Raw genomic sequence first — 17,861 nt, forward strand, 5'->3', positions numbered from 1 at the left:
AGAATTTCAAAATAAAATACTGTACTGTGTGTCTATAACAGTGAGCTCATAATAGGGCAACTCTATCAATATCAAAATGCCACTTAAATAGTTGAGCTAGTTTCAAAGTAGATTTTGATTTTCTTTCTCTCTTCCTTACTCCCATTCTTTTTCTTTCTCTTTTCCTTCCTCTCTTTTTTCTATCTGTTTCTCTTCCTCTCTTCCTCTCTCTCCTTCCCTCTCACTCTTTCCCTCTCGGCTCCTGGGCAGGTTTGGAAAACTCTGAGTTGATGATGATTTTTAAGTGAGCGATTGCTCACTGCTCAGCTTAGAGGGAACTATGCCCCAGGGTGCAGGTAGGGTGAGGTAAAAATTAACCTAGGGGGTGTGGAGCTGCCTGGCCTTCTTCAATGGCCACTTGCTGCCACTTGCAGGTCCCGTCAATCTTCCAGAAAGCCCTCAGCAGCTGACAAATGGACTCCAGATTGACATGTGTGGCACCCCCCTGGCTTCCATTTCACCTTCAGATGCCTTCCAGAAAGCCCTCTGCAGGCAATAACAGAGCTCCAGATCTGGAGCCCGTTTCTCAGCTGTAGAGGGCTTTCTGGAAGGCTCTGATGGCGAAATGGAGGCCAGGGTGATGCAAGAGAGTGGCGGCAAGTAGCCACAGGAGAAGTGGACCAGCAGGGACTCTTGTTGGGCAGAGTTGTCATTGCTGCCATGAGGTGAGTCAATAATTAGACTCATTTTTTATGGGTTCAAAATAAAATAAGACTCAGACTTACTTTCAGGGAATAATAATAATAATAATAATAATAATAATAATAATAATAATAATAATAATAATAATAATAATAATATAATGTACCAATTATGGAAAGAAGAATATGCAGACTCTAAAATAACAGAACTTCGACTGGCCGATCAGCGACGATTCATAATCAGGAACCAAATGTTCGGTGAAGTCGAATTAGAAGAAATACAGTGATCCCTCGATTATCGCGAGGGTTCCGTTCCAAGACCCCTCGCGATAATCGATTTTTCGCGATATAGTGGTGCGGAAGTAAAAACACCATCTGCGCATGCGCGTCCTGTTTTCCATGGCCGCGCATGCGCAGATGGTGTTTTTACTTCCACACCTGGGAAGACCCAGGGAAGGTTCCTTCCGCCGCCCAGCAGCTGATCTGCTCGGCAGCGCCGCAGCAGCGAGGAGCCAAAGATCGGGGTTTCCCCTTTGCGTGGGCGGCGGGGAAAGACCCAGGGAAGGTTCCTTCGGCCGCCCAGCAGCTGATCTGCTCGGCAGCGCCGCAGCAGCGAGGAGCCGAAGATCGGGGTTTCCCCTTTGCGTGGGCGGCGGGGAAAGACCCAGGGAAGGTTCCTTTGGCCGCCCAGCAGCTGATCTGCTCGGCAGCGCCGCAGCAGCGAGGAGCCGAAGATCGGGGTTTCCCTGCCGCCCACGCAAAGGGGAAACCCCGATCTTCGGCTCCTCGCTGCTGCGGCGCTGCCGAGCAGATCAGCTGCTGGGCGGCCGAAGGAACCTTCCCTGGGTCTTCCCCGCCGCCCACGCAAAGGGGAAACCCCGATCTTCGGCTCCTCGCTGCTGCCCGCCCGCCGCTCGCCCGCCGCCCGCCGCTCGAGAGCAAGAGGGGGAGAGATAGAGAAAGAGAGAGAAGGAAAGAAAGAGATGAGAGAGGGAAGAAGAGAGTGTGAGAGAGGAAGAAGCAAGATAGAGAAAGAGAGAGAGAAAGAAAGATGAGAAAGGAAGAGAGTGACGTCATCGGGTGGGAAAATATTTTTAATTAATATTTTTTGAAAAATCGCGATATAGCATTTCGCGAAGATCGAGATCGCGAAGATCGAGGGATCACTGTACAGAAAATTTGCAAAATAGAAACACCAAAATCTGGTCTGGCACCAGTAGAAGCTCCAATAAGATCTGAAGTCACTGCACAACTGGAACTTGATTGCACAGACTGACTACAAGCATAGACATGATGCTGTGGCACAGATGATCCACTGGAACTTGTGCCGGAACTACCATTTATCAGTGGCAAAGAACTGGTGGGATCATAAGCCCGAAAAAGTGGTCGAAAATGAGCAAGCAAAACTACTGTGGGACTTCCGACTTCAGACTGACCGAATTCTGAAGCATAACACACCAGACATTGTCATCGTGGAGAAAAAGAAAGTATAGATCATCGACATTGCAATCCCAGGGGACAGCAGAATTGAGGAGAAGCAGCTAGAGAAATTAGTGAAATACGAAGATCTAAAAATCGAGCTGCAACGACTCTGGCATAAGCCAGTGAAAGTGGTCCCAGTGGTACTTGGTACGCTGGGCACAGTACCAAAGGATCTCAGCGGACATTTGAAAACCATCGGAATTGACAAAATCTCCATCTGTCAATTGCAAAAGGCCGCTTTACTGGGATCGGCAAACATAATTCGTCGCTACATCACGCAGTCCTAGGTGCTTGGGAAGCGCCCGACTGGTGATAAAATACGAAATCCAGCATAGTGATCCCATTTGCTGTGTTGTACTGACATAATAATAATAATAATAATAATAATAATAATAATAATAATAATAATAATAATAATAATAATAATTATTATTATTATTATTATTATTATTATTATTATTATTATTATTTAGATTTGTATGCCGCCCCTCTCACAACAATAACATGGTATTTCCATTACTGCTACTTTTTGTAGATGTAACACTCATAGACTCCACCATGGGTTTAGAGTAGCTTTAACCACAAAATAATCCTCATACACTGGTACGCAAATTACTTAACCCAAAAAGCTGAGTGGGGAGAGTCTGCAATAAACATATGTGGAGATGGGAACATGAGAAGATCCCAGCTCTAGTTTTCTGTATTGATTTGGGGTTTTTGTTATTACTCAGTTTGGGATTGTTTTATCAAAGAGAAATTATATTTCAAACTGAGCTGAAGTGTGGCTCTTTAGCGATGCAAGAGTAGAACACGTGTGGCACTTGTAGTATTGTTGGATTTCACTGCGAAAACCATTTCGTTGTGGTATTGTTGTGGATGTCAACTCCCAGAATTCCTTAGCTGGCTGAGGAATTCTGGGAGTTGAAGTCCACAACTCTTAAAGTTGCCAAGTTTGGAGACCCCTGTCCGCTCTAGACAGTGAGAAAAGTACCTTGAGACATCATCATGCTGATGATATCTGACCACCAGATGATCTTACTCTGTCACTCATGTAAACGTTAAAAAACAGCAGGAAAAAGATAAAGCTCTGAGGAACCCTACTGTGTTTCCCTGAAAATAAGACCCTGTCTTATATTTTTGTGAACCCTGAAATAAGCGCTTGGCCTTATTGCCATGCACTCAAAAGCCCGATTGGGCTTATTATCAGAGGATGTCTTATTTTGGGGAAAACTAGGTAGAAAGGCTGTTTTTGACAACTGATTCTATGTTTCTGAAATAGCAGAACTGAAGTTTGCAGCCAGAGAAAACCAGTCTTTTACAATGTTAGTAATTACTATCCTCTTTCTGCCAAACCTCACTGGCTGATTGTATCCGCCTGTGCACTAAATTGTTGGGACTTTCATATGTCGAATTTTAAATTTGTCTGCCAGACTTTCTCAGCGATCGGTATTTCCTCCTTGATTACTTAGTTCAAAAGCAATGTTGTCCTTTGATATTTCCTGCTTTCCCTTTTTAGCACACACAGCTGAAGTACGATAATTTCAACTGAGTAACTCTCCCGTCTATATACACATTTCCTACTGTTGGCACATATCATTTGAAGAGGGCAGAATTTTTTTAATTTGGTAGTTCAGAAATAATAAATCAGCCAAAACAGAGATTAAAGAACAGAGTAATAAGAAAAACAGGGTGAGTGAATATTTATCAGCCTAATTATTTCAAGGCTATCAGTTCAGGAGGGCAATGATCTTGTGAGATAGGTGCACACAACACACTAAACCTAGATTAAGAAAACCCAGCTGCTGTGTTCAAGTAACCTGCTGTTCCCAGATAATGATGGTTTAATGTAATATATTTTGTTCATATAACATATCACGTTAATAGTTTGGTTTCTGAGACCACCTTCTGCCGCACGAATCCCAGCATCCAGTGAGGTCCCACAGAGTTGGTCTCCTTAGGATCCTGTCGACCAAACAATGCTGGCTGGTGGGACCTAGGGGAAGAGCCTTCTCTGTGGGGGCCCCGGCCTTCTGGAATCAACTCCCCCCAGAGATTCGCACTGCCCCCACCCTCCTTGCCTTCCGAAAGAGTTTAAAAACTCATCTTTGCCACCAGGCCTGGGGGTTTTAGATCTCCCCACCTGACCAATGAATGTTTTTAGTATGATTGTCGAATGAGTGGTAATGATAGCTTTTTTAAATTAGAATTTTTAAATAATTGTTTTAAATGTGTTATTAATTGGATTGTTTATTATTGTTTTCTGTTTTTTGTATATGCTGTGAGCCTCCCCGAGTCCCCGGAGAGGGTTGGCATACAAATCCAATTAAATCTTAAATTTTAAATTACTAACTATCCAATCACATTTTATCTGTAACAAGCAGGAAGAGGGAGATTATGATCCCGCTATATAGAGTGCTGGTAAGACCACATTTGGAATACTGTGTTCAGTTCTGGAGACCTCACCTACAAAAAGATATTGACAAAATTGAACGGGTCCAAAGACTGGCTACAAGAATGGTGGAAGGTCTTAAGCATAAAACGTATCAGGAAAGAGTTAATAAACTCAATCTGTATAGTCTGGAGGACAGAAGGAAAAGGGGGGACATGATCGAAACATTTAAATATGTTAAAGGGTTAAATAAGGTCCAGGAGGGAAGTGTTTTTAATAGGAAAGTGAACACAAGAACAAGGGGACACAATCTGAAGTTCGTTGGGGGAAAGATCAAAAGCAACATGAGAAAATATTATTTGACTGAAAGAGTAGTAGATCCTTGGAACAAACTTCCAGCAGACGTGGTAGATAAATCCACAGTAACTGCATTTAAACATGCCTGGGATAAACATATATCCATCCTAAGATAAAATACAGAAAATAGTATAAGGGCAGACTAGATGGTCCATGAGGTCTTTTTCTGCCATCAGACTTCTATGTTTCTATGTTTCTATCTAATCAAGCATTTTTGTGAGCTATCATTGGGCTGACCAAACTATGGGGAATTCCCTATATATTTCCATTGTGCAGTATTGAACATCTCTATGTATATGTATCTACATGCTTACCAATGCATTTACTAGCACTTTGTCAAAATTGCTGGTAAATTTGACTGTATAATTTCATACCGTGTTTCCCCGATAGTAAGGCAGTGTCTTACTATCTTTTTACCCCCAAAAGCCCCACTGTGTCTTACTTTGGGGGTATGTCTTATATTGTCCTGGGCACCGGGGCCGGCTCGTCTTCGGGCTTTGGTCCGGGCGAGGCCTCTTCTCCTCTGGGCGGGCGGCGTTAGGCGTCCACCCACCCCCAGCCCCGTACCGCTTTACGGGCCGGACGATTGGGGGGGTGGGGAGACGTGAGGCAAAGGAAGTGAAGGGAACTACGGGCGCCGGGAAGGCGCGGAGCCAGGTGCGAGCATCGCCTTTGCCCGGGGAGCCCCGCTAAGCCTTCTGCGCCTGACTGGGCGAGGCGAGAGGGAAGAAGGAGAAGCGCCGTCCTTCGCCTTGCCGCGGCGCCACCGCCTCTTCCCCGGCTTGGCAAAGCAAAGGACGGCGCTGGTCCCCGCTAAGCCTTCTGCGCCTGACTCGGCGAGGCGAGAGGGAAGAAGGAGAAGCGCAAGTGGATGCAGAACGCCCGGGAGGCATTTATCCGCCCGGGAGGCATTTATCCGTCCTTCGCTTTGACGGCGCTGGTCCGAAGCGAGCCGAGCGGGCGGACCAGCGCCGTCAAAGCGAAGGACGGATAAATGCCTCCCGGGCGGATAAATGCCTCCCGGGCGCTCCGCATCCACTTGCGCTTCTCCTTCTTCCCTCTCGCCTCGCCGAGTCAGGCACAGAAGTCTTAGCAGGGACCAGCGCCGTCCTTCGCTTTGCCAAGCCGGGGAAGAGGCGGTGGCGCCGTGGCAAGGCGAAGGACGGCGCTTCTCCTTCTTCCCTCTCGCCTCGCCCAGTCAGGCGCAGAAGGCTTAGCGCTGGTCCGAAGCGAGGCGAGCGGAGGGGAGCGCCGTCCTTCGCCTCGCCGCCACCGCCTCTTCCCCGGCTTGGCAAAGCGAAGGACGGCACTGGTCCCCGCTAAGCCTTCTGCGCCTGACTCGGCGAGGCGAGAGGGAAGAAGGAGAAGCGCAAGTGGATGCGGAGCGCCCGGGAGGCATTTATCTGCCCGGGAGGCATTTATCCGCCCGGGAGGCATTTATCCATCCTTCGCTTTGACGGCGCTGGTCCGAAGCGAGCCGAGCGGGCAGACCAGCGCCGTCAAAGCGAAGGACGGATAAATGCCTCCCGGGCAGATAAATGCCTCCCGGGCGCTCCGCATCCACTTGCGCTTCTCCTTCTTCTCTCTCGCCTCGCCGAGTCAGGCGCAGAAGGCTTAGCGGGGACCAGCGCCGTCCTTCGCTTTGCCAAGCCGGGGAAGAGGCGGTGGCGCCGCGGCAAGGCGAAGGACGGCGCTGGTCTGAAGCGAGCCGAGCGGAGGGGAGCGCCGTCCTTCGCCTCGCCGCCACCGCCTCTTCCCCGGCTTGGCAAAGCGAAGGATGGCGCTGGTCCAAAACGCCACAACCCCTTCAGCGGAAGATGGAGAATTCTCGCTCGCAGGAAAAACAATCCAGGCTCGCCAACCCGGAAATGCGAGGCGAAGGACGGCGCTGGTCATCGGGCTCCCCCCCCCCCGCAATACCCCCGTGTTTCCTCGAAAGTAAGACATATGTCTTACTTTCGGGGTATGGCTTATGTTAGCCAACCCCCCTGAAAGCCCCCATATGTCTTACAATCGGGGGGTCTTACTATCGGGGAAACACGGTAAGTCCATACACATAGAACTTGACTTACAACCATTGATTTTGTCACAGTTCAAAGTTACAATGTCACTGAAGTGACTTGCAACTATTTTTCACAGACTGTTGGCACCATCTCCATGTTCACATGATCAAAATTCAGCTGCTTGGCAACTGGCTCATATTTATCATAGTTGCAGAGTCCTAGGGTCATATGATCACCTTCTGTGACATTCTGACATGCAAAGGAAATGAGAAAGTCAGATTCACAACCCTGATACTAATTTAACAACTGTAAGGACTTTGTCATGAAAGATTGTAAAATGGGCCAAGATTGTAAAACTCACTTATCAACTGTTTCAACAATGGAACTTTTGGCCTCAGCTGTCCTAAGAATTACCTTGTGGTTGATCTAGGCAGCAAATAAATTTAATAATATTAATAAAAAATGCAATTATTATGAGAGCCGGGGTGGCGCAGCAGGTAGAGTGCTGTACTGCAGGCCACTGAAGCTGACTGTAGATCTGAAGGTCAGCGGTTCAAATCTCATCACCGGCTCAAGGTTGACTCAGCCTTCCATCCTTCCGAGGTGGGTAAAATGAGGACCCGGATTGTGGGGGCAATAGGCTGGCTCTGTTAAAAAGTGCTATTGCTAACATGTTGTAAGCCGCCCTGAGTCTAAGGAGAAGGGCAGCATAAAAATCGAATAAATAAAATAAATAAAAAATAAATAAATAAACAGGTTGGTGTCTATATGGCTTCTGCAATGAACTATATTTGATAACTATATAAGAACAATAGATCAAATTCCAAAACGTTGAGATCAGAAAATGTGCCAGTAACCTTGACTAATCAGGTAGAACCCATAACACATGATTTAATGTGTAAATCGTGGAATGGAATAAATGGCAGATGAGCTGATGACCAGGTTGGCAGTGTGAACAAGAATTTCGGTTGTTGGCCTTGAATTTGCAAGTTCAGTCTTACCTTAAAATTGTCTGCATTCTGGTTCAGTTCAGAGAGTTTGTGTGTGTGTATTGATTGTAACAAGTAAGAAGGTGGAAACGTTAAAAACGTTAACGCAATTTCAAACCTTTTGCACACTCCTCACCAAATTCCCTAGTCAGTGATGGCAAATCTATGTCACAGGTGGCATGCGGAGCCATATCTGCTGGCAAGCGAGCCGTTGCCCTAGCTCAGCTCCAACGTGAATGTGTGTGCCGGCCAGCTGATTTTTGGCTTGCACAAAGGCTCTGGAAGGGCATTTTTGGCTTCCAGAGAGCCTCCAGGGGGATGGGGGAGGATGTTTTTACCCTCCTTTGGCTCCAGGGAAACCTTTGGAGCCTGGGGAGAGTGAAACATGAGTCTACTGGGCTCACCTGAAGTTGGGAAACAGGCTCTTTCCGGCCTCCAGATGGCCTCCGGGGGGCAGGGGAAGCTGTTTTTACATTCCTCAGGCATTGAATTATGGGTGAGGGCACTTGCGCATGCGCGATATTGTGCATGCAGGCTCTTTTGGCACCCGAGGAAGAAAAGGTTCACCATCACTGCCCTAGTTGATGGATCGGTGATGTGGAAAGAAGCAAGTGTACAAGTAACTCAACACGATTCTTGTCTGCTTTATCCATGGACTTATTAGCTATAGTGTTTTATTTATTTTATTTTATTTTATTTTATTGATTGATTTGATTTGATTTGATTTGATTTGATTTGATTTGATTTGATTTGATTTGTATGCCGCCCCTCTCCGAAGACTCGGGGTGGCTCACAACAATAATAAAAGCAATAAAATTTCTTCTTCATCATCCTCTTCCTTCTTCACTTCCTCCTTCTCTTCTAAATGAAGATCATCTTCTAGAGCAGGGTCTGCAACCTTAAACAGTCAAGAGCCATTTGGATGTGTTTCCTTCAGAAAAGAAAACATCGGGAGCCTCAAAACCTAGATGGGTGTAGCCAACTCGTTGTCACTCACTCATTCCCAGTCACATGACCCCCTAGCCTAGTAAGTGGTAGGGGAGGGTGAGGGGCAGGGCCAGTCAGTGATGGGATCACCCAACAGGGAGCCACAACCAAGGCCCAAAGAGCTGCAGGTTGCAGGCCCTTGTGGCAATGGTTCTCAGCCTTTCTAATGCCACGACCCGTTAATACAGTTCCTCATGTTGTGGTGACCCCCAACCATAAGTCTAGTGCCAATTCTCCCAACAGAGCTTTAGGCTGATTGGCAGGAAGATCAGCAGGTGGCCCCATTGTAAACAGCTGATTGGTCAGACTGTAAAAATATGTTCCAAGGTGCCAGAATAGAAGCTTTAGTTCTTATTAATACCATGGCAAATTTGTCTATTCCTGTTGTCTTAGGCGACCCACAAAGAGGTCCCAATCCCTGTTCTGTCTGGGTGCCCCCAGACTTCAACACCAACTGAAAAAAGCAGCCAGACACGCTGGTAAAAAGCAAAGTCACTTTATATCTTTGAAAACAAACACAGAGAACAAAAACTGTTCTTACAAACTGGAATGCTATGAGGCTTCACAGAAGAGTCACGACGGCCAGACAATACAACAGGCTTCTTGCTGGCACACACACCACCGTAGATAATAAAACCCACGCCTCCCCCAAGTTTTCAGCCTTCGAGGCCACAAGCCAGAATCAGAGACGCCAAGGATTGAAGCAAGGTCACAGGACTCCCAAAAGATAACTCTCCACAATACAGGAAGGACGGGCCTGCCTTTTCAACCTTTCTGAGGAGAACCACACCCAAACCCAGCTGTTGCCTATTAGGGATGGAAATACCTGGCTAATTGTCCCCTTCATTGGGAGGTCCTTCTCTGCCTCATATCGATAATGGCTTGTGCGTTCTCATCTAAGGATTCCAGGCTACTCGCTGGGGAGAGCTCCCCCCTGGGGGTCTCAGGCTGTTCTCCCTCCTCTTCGTCCTGGCATTCCTCTTCCCCGTCTGCCTGGTCCTCCTCCTCCTCCTGTTCCTCGTCCTCCCCCTCTGAGCATGGAGCCGGCAGATTTCCAGCCGTTCCCTGAGGAGCATCAGACTGAATCACAACAATCCCCAGGTTGAGAGCCACTGAATCTAGAGTATCAACACCTGGGAAAAAACCATTTAATAATAGAAAACTAAAGAGAGATTTGAATTGCCACTGCAAAAGACTGGTGATGATTTAACCATCATGAGGATATAAATACCATTATTAAGATGTCTTATAACTAAAATTAGAGGCACATGGTGAGGGGGCCAAGAATAAGTTTGCGAATAGTTTATACAAGAAAGATACTAAGATTTTTTTTTAAAGATAGTGCTTTAAAATATATTTGGTAACACTTCAATCTTAAACATAGGTTCTGGTTTTCATGTGTTTATACACAATTTAACATGCTTTCTGAGTTGAGAGCTGTAATAGAAAAGTGCAACTGAAGGATTTCCTTAAAACTGCCGATAGAATTCCCAACTATTCTTATGAGTAAATATGTAAATCTTTATTGTTAGTATCACTGAATTTATTAGTCGGATATGCTTGTGAATACTGCCTTTTCTACCATTTAATTGCTCCTTCTGTTATTTCATTTTATTTTAGCTTTGTGGTGGCAGCAACCATCTGTTTACACAGAGAATGTGCTAATATCTCCGGTGAAAAGATGTACACAAAGAAAGAACCAGTATCACACTAAATTTCTTGGCTACTCAGCTAATTGTAATTTCGTGGAATGGTTTTGCTGATCAGATTTCCATTAGGGAGAAAGAGAGACGTTCTACATGAGCACAAAAGTATCTCTGTGGTTTTTACTGACCACAACACTGGTAGAGGCCTAAATCAATCTTCCATGACCTAGTGCCATTTGTATTTTGGGGATTAGGGTTGGATGGATTATCGTATCTAAAAATCAAAAGCTAAATGACAGCAAAGAGCCTTGTGTTTTTTTCCTCTTTGCTGCCATCAAGTGCTCATCCATTTTTTTTCAGCCCAGAAATCCATCTAGTTCACATATAAATGAATTTAAATTCAGTTTGGTAGTTTCATCCTGGAATAGGGCAATTCAGCATGGCAATTTTCCATTTTCACTCCCAGTCCCTTAGACATCATTTTGAAACAAGCCTTTATCTGTCTTTACTGCTACAATCTCAGAATGATGAAAATAAACCATGTCAGTCAAGTTCTCTTCCAGAAGTAGTCAAAGTAGCCGCCCCGAGTCTACGGAGAGGGGTGGCATACAAATCTAATAAATAAATTAAAATAAATAAATAAATAAATGTTTTCAAAAAGTTTAAAAGAGCATGAAGAAGTACTCCTCTCCATGATCCTTGGAGTTACCAAAAATGTTTTTCCTATAGAAAGAAAATAAATTGCCAGTGCCCTTCCCATCCGTATTTGCAATCCATGTGTGAATTTATTTGGCCAATTGCAAAATTAAAAAGAGAAAAAAAGAAAAGCAATGGTTAAGGGGGAAACCACCCTACAGTGAAGGCACCTGTTTAGCTGGTGCAGAAGTTGGTGATAAATTAACGGCTTGCCACATTATATATAGAAGGCCTGATGTTTATGGGAACTTGAGAGGGGTGATTTACACGAGGAAACAGATGCCGCCACAAAGCATTCTTTCAAGTGAGTCAAGGACATCCTATGCCCATCCACCTGGGCGGAAGCAGAAGGAGGACTTGCCACGTTGGCGCGATCTGATTGGGCAACATGACAAGTTTGTGGGTGGTAGACAAGGGATGTGAACTTTCAACTGGGTGGGAAACTCAAGAATCAGGTTTCCCAGTATAGGTTGCCAGGATGGCTCTGGCAAGAAATTGGAACTTTGAGGAGTACTTTGACTCGGACTCTGATTTAGTTGGATGCTATCTTGACAGCACCATTCCTTCTCTTTCTGTTAAAAAGTCTTTTTTTGGCTCTAGTACCAAAAACATAGCATTGGGAGGCCTTTTTTGCAGCCATTTTTCAGTGGTCATAGTTTGCAAAATGGAGCTTCTGTGAGAGGCTAATGACTTGTTTAACCAAGATGTTCCCAGTTACAAGATATTGACAAAATTGAATGGGTGCAAAGACGGGCTACAAGAATGGTGGAAGGTCTTAAGCATAAAACGTATCAGGAAAGACTTAATGAACTCAATCTGTATAGTCTGGAGGACAGAAGGAAAAGGGGGGACATGATCGAAACATTTAAATATGTTAAAGGGTTAAATAAGGTCCAGAAGGGAAGTGTTTTTAATAGGAAAGTGAACACAAGAACAAGGGGACACAATCTGAAGTTAGTTGGGGGAAAGATCAAAAGCAACGTGAGAAAATATTATTTCACTGAAAGAGTAGTAGATCCTTGGAACAAACTTCCAGCAGACGTGGTAGAGAAATCCACAGTAACTGAATTTAAACATGCCTGGGATAAACATATATCCATTGTAAGATAAAATACAGGAAATAGTATAAGGGCAGACTAGATGGGCCATGAGGTCTTTTTCTGCTGTCAGTCTTCTATGTTTCTATGTTCAAAAGTGACTAGTGGCACATGTTATTTAAGCAGAACAAAATCAAATCTTTTAGATTTTAACACAGTTCTTTTAACAGAGATTACCTGACTGAAAGTATTAAAGTTGTCTATGCTCCTTCCCCAACAATGATTTGGAGAAGCATCAGAAAAATTAGTAACTGGGAGTCTAGACAACCAAGAGCAAAGCTAATTTATTAATTTGCCGGCCGACTTGGGGCCATTGAGCTCTAACATCCTGCACCGGCGCTCAGTATGACTGTGGTGTGAATCAGTATGATTGCATGGTTTTATCACCGTGTTTTTTAGATCAGTTTATAATTGGGCTTTGGAATTATTTTTGTATTTCTTTTATATGTTGTGAACCGCCCTGAGTCTTCAGAGAAGGGCGGCATATAAGACAAACAAACAAGTGTGAATGTGGTAGGCAAATATATATACATTCAGCAGTGAATTTTGTCTGGATACAGGAGAAATTAAAAAATTCATTGATAAGGAAATGTACCTCTTACTGGAACAAAGACTAGTTATAGACTAGTTATAGAAAGGGTTAACTAAGGTCCAGGAGGGAAGTGTTTTTAATAGGAAAGTGAACACAAGAACAAGGGGGCACAATCTGAAGTTAGTTGGGGGAAAGATCAAAAGCAACATGAGAAAATATTATTTTACTGAAAGAGTAGTAGATCCTTGGAACAAACTTCCAGCAGACGTGGTTGGTAAATCCACAGTAACTGAATTTAAACATACCTGGGATAAACATATATCCATCCTAAGATAAAATACAGGAAATAGTATAAGGGCAGACTAGATGGACCATGAGGTCTTTTTCTGCAATCAGTCTTCTATGTTTCTATGTTTCTAATTACTTATTGATTAGTTCTGAAAACCCGACGGTCTTGGTATATTCGGGTTTCTTCCCGTGTAGGATTTGGAAATTTCTGGCGACGTTTCGACGAGGTCTTACTCGTCATCTTCAGGCTGGTGTTTCTGTCCTTGTTCTCAGGCGAACACTGCGAGACCTGAGCTGCCTTCCTTCTATAAATACTGGTGGCTGGGTGTGATTTGATGGCTCAGCAATTGCCTGCTGTGTAGAAACTTCCTGGTGAGTCAATGGGGTAACAATTGGGGTCGTTGATGTAGCTGAGGTATGCTGATTAGTTAATGGTTGTAGATTAGGTGTGATATCCTGAGTAGTTGGAACTTGCAGGCTACTTGATTGTTTTACAATGTGTGTTCTGAGTCTGGTTTCTATGGCTGGGATACGTTTGAGGGCTGGTTTCCAGATGTCTGGTAAGCGAGAGGTATCATCCCGCTTGTTCATATTTTGGGGATGTTTTTCTATCTCGATGGCTTCCATGATTATTCTTTTGCTGTAGCGTTCTGTTTTGGAAATTAATTTGGTACTGTCGAAATCAATTTCATATCCTGTAGTTTTGAAGTGTTGGAAATATATATATACATATATTTTCGTAGATTTTCACGGGTACAGGTATGACGGTCTTGGTATATTCGGGTTTCTTCCCATGTAGGATTTGGAAATTTTACAACCTCGTCGAAACGTCACCAGAAATTTCCAAATCCTACACGGGAAGAAACCCAAATATACCAAGACCGTCATATAATAATGTTCAGTACTGCTGCAAAAATAATGCATCCCTCCATTTCTTTTTAAACCAATTTGCAAGTACAGATTAGTTGTGGATTCAAGATCATGGAGTGCTGCTTCCCAGCCTAGCATCCTTCAGATGTGTGTCAGTCATCAGTCCGTAGGATGGGGAAGCCAGGTTTAAATGGAGAGACTAAAAACTGGGAGACTGTGAGTTTTAGTCCTGCCTTAGGCGCAAAGCCAGGTGAGTGACTTTGGGCCAGCCACACACACTCAGCCATAGGAAGAAGGAGGCAACGGTAAAATGTTCCCAAAAGCTTGCCAAGAAAACTGTAGGGTCTTTTTCAAGCAGTTGCCAAAAGTGACTCAAAATGACACACACACATCCCCCCCTCCCCAAATGCTTTTTTTCTGAAAATAAATTCATTGCACTGCTTTCTCTGCACGAGGAGAAACATTATGTTCTTAGCAATAACAGCAGTTGTATAATTTGTCTTCCAGTACACCTCAGATCTGTTTACTTGATTAGGAAACAAGACGTTCGTTGTTGAGGAGCACGACGGAATAGCGTCATATTAGTTTGGGGAAAAAGAAATGTATTCACTACATTTTGATGGGCTTGATAGACATGCAGAAAGGGTTTTAGGGGTGATAGAGGTAAGGATGCATGTGAAGATGTGACCCGAACAAAGGTCCCAGAAACTCAATCAAGAAAGGAAATGCATTTCAAAGAAAGAAAGAAAAAAGAAACAGAATTAAATACAAGGAGAGCTGCCAAGTACCCTTTGCTGGGCACAATCTTATTGTTTATTTATTAATTGGACTTTTATGCCGCCCCTCTCTGAGGACTCAGGGCAGCTCACAACATATAATAAAACAATGCATAACATCCTAAATCCAATTCAGATCTAATCTTATCCCTTATTTGGAATACTGTGTTCAGTTCTGGAGACCTCACCTACAAAAAGGTATTGACAAAATTGAATGGGTCCAAAGACGGGCTACAAGAATGGTGGAAAGTCTTAAGCATAAAACGTATCAGGAAAGACTTAATGAACTCAATCTGTATAGTCTGGAGGACAGAAGGAAAAGGGGGAACATGATCGAAACATTTAAATATGTTAAAGGGTTAAATAAGGTCCAGGAGGGAAGTGTTTTTAATAGGAAAGTGAACACAAGAACAAGGGGACACAATCTGAAGTTAGTTGGGGGAAAGATCAAAAGCAACGTGAGAAAATATTATTTTACTGAAAGAGTAGTAGATCCTTGGAACAAACTTCCAGCAGACATGGTTGGAAAATCCACAGTAACTGAATTTAAACATGCCTGGGATAAACATATATCTATCCTAAAATAAAATACAGAAAATAGTAAAAGGGCATACTAGATGGACCATGAGGTCTTTTTCTGCTGTCAGTCTTCTATGTTTCTTATAGGTCAAATTTCCTTCCTTGATTATACACACTTGTGTTTCAGGTGTGTTATAAATGTAATCTCGATTTACACCCACAATTGAGATGAGAATTTTCATTGCTTAGCAAGGCAGTTGTTAAGTGAGTCACACCTCATTTTGTGCCCATTTTTTTGCCACATTTGGTAAGCAAATCACTGCAGTTATGTGAATCATGCAGTTGTTAAGCGAATCTGGTTCCTCCCCCCACCCCCCTAATTGACTTTGGGTGTCAGGTGCCAACCAGGAAGGTCGCAAACAGCAAACACATGACCCAGGAATGTAAATATAAGCTGGTTGCCAAGAACCTAAATTTTGATCACATGACCATGGGGGATGCTGTGATGGACCAAGTGTAAGTCATTTCTTTCAATGCCATTGTAACGTCACTGAACAAATGTTGTAAGTAGAGGACTACCTATATGCATTGTATGCTTTAAGTCAGTGGTTCTCAACCTTTCTAATGCCGCGTCCCCTTAATACAGTTCCTCATGTTGTGGTGACCCCCAACCATAAGTCTAGCGCCAATTCCCCCAGCGGAGCTTTAAGCTGATTGGCAGGAAGGTCAGAGGGACACCCCCACTGTAAACGCCTGATTGGTCAGATTGTAAAAATATGTTCCAAGGTGCCAGAATAGAAGCTTTAGTTCCTAACACCGCAGGAAATTTGTCTTTTCCCATGGTCTTAGGTGATCCCTCTGAAACACTCATTTGACCCCCAAAGGGGTCTCGACCCCCAGGTTGAGAACCACTGCTTTAAATAGAAATGACCCTTACTAAGAGACAAAAATACCAGTTTTGTGATAGCGGTTCCACTTAGCAATAATTTTATCACCAGATGGAGATTGTGTGTAATATAGTAGAGTCTCGGACATTATGGTAGATTGACATATATTCATTTAGTGGGCCACTTTGCTTAAAGTATAATATTAAAACAGAGTGACTCAGCAAGAACAATTATATCAGGTTAAAAACGCATCTTAATGGAAAGTGACATGTTTGTCTAATTCATACTTTAAGCCAGTAACTCTTAAAGTTGGGGTAGATACTCCCAAGGGACTTGTATATACCCTGGGAGTAACAGAGCAATTTATATTGCTTGTTTGTGAGTTCAGGATCCAGTTTCAAGCTTCTGTTGTCAAGACACTTGTATAAAAGAACCATCTGGTTGGTTGGTTTTTTTGGATGGGTGGGTGGAGGTAATGCCATTATGTCAGACCAGAAAAAGGGAGTAATTAGGTCAAACCCTTTAAGAACCACTCGGATAGTTTAAGTGGTGACTTGCATTCAAGGGAGACGTTTGTTTTGATCTGCTAACCCTCGGGGGGGAGAAACAGCTTGCTTTAATTTGTTTTCCACCTTGTTTGTTCCAGTTCTCTCAAGTCAGACCCACCACAGCCCTCTGAAACGGTCTGTGTCCCTCACCCCACCCATGACTGTGCCTAGCCAGCCCCTTGGACACGGATGGATGTCTCATGAGGACTTGCGGGATAGGGGACCCCAGGGCATCCCTTCCGATCACGCCCCTCTGTCTCCGCAAAGCAGTGTAGCCTCTTCAGGCAGTGGTGGGAGTGAACATTTAGAAGATCAGACTTCTACTCGTAACACATTCCAGGAAGAAGGGAGTGGTATGAAAGGTGAGTGGAAAGTAAATGAACGTTTTTCCCTTCCTGTCCCGACTGCTTAACAACATGATTGCCTACGTTCCCACCAAGTCCTGAAGTTGTTTAAAGCACATTCTTCAAAAACAGAATAGGGAGAAATTTTAATTCAATTTCTGTCCTTAGGCTGCACTGCAGTTTAAAATTAAAGAGGGTGATTTGTAGAAGTTATTTATTTATTAGCTGAGATAGGACACCTCCCCTGGGACAGCTATCAAGCTAGAAGAAAAAAATATCACATTCTGCAATCCAAATGTCAATATAGAAAGTATGAAGCACATTAGCTGGGTGTCAGCCCTCCCAGCCGAACCAGACAGAAAGCACAACAAAATGAACTAATTCTACTTTATTGTAAGGCTTTTTTAACAGAATTGTGCAAGTCTGAAGGCACAAAGTTCCTGCCTTCATATTAACTGCCTGAATTAGGGCAGTTAAGTTTATTTCTCTGGCCATGAAGTGGCTGTGGGGTCTTGCATCTCTCGCCTGTTGCCTAGATAGCATCTCCTTCTCCGTTTCCCCAATTTCATTCATCACAGTCCATTACACTGGATTCGTCCTTTGCATTGAACCATAATTTGGTTTATTTTGTTTTACTTATTATGTTGTGCAGGCAGGTAGTTGCTCTATATTTGATAAACACTGATTAATAAACCAGAGTTTAGCAGAGCATGTGAGCCCACTCAGTAGAAAAAAACTTAATTTGGAATAGCTGGCTGAGAAAAAAAGAGA

The 17,861-nt window shown here is 43.9% G+C and overlaps 1 protein-coding gene across 5 annotated transcripts in view; it reads left to right on the plus strand.

Moving 5' to 3' along the window:
• SAMD4A (sterile alpha motif domain containing 4A) overlaps positions 1–17,861 on the plus strand; it is a 185,804-nt gene that overhangs the window by 129,749 nt on the left and 38,194 nt on the right. For 4 of the 5 annotated variants that reach the window (XM_070749541.1, XM_070749530.1, XM_070749549.1 and 1 more), the window contains exon 4: positions 16,845–17,108. The exons of the other annotated variant lie outside the window; for it this stretch is intronic. In XM_070749541.1, the coding sequence (XP_070605642.1) occupies positions 16,845–17,108 (264 nt within the window). The remainder of the gene's footprint in view (positions 1–16,844; positions 17,109–17,861) is intronic. 5 annotated transcript variants of the gene reach the window in all.

This window comes from Erythrolamprus reginae, chromosome 1 (genome assembly GCF_031021105.1).
Source record: "Erythrolamprus reginae isolate rEryReg1 chromosome 1, rEryReg1.hap1, whole genome shotgun sequence".
NCBI lineage: Eukaryota > Metazoa > Chordata > Lepidosauria > Squamata > Dipsadidae > Erythrolamprus > Erythrolamprus reginae.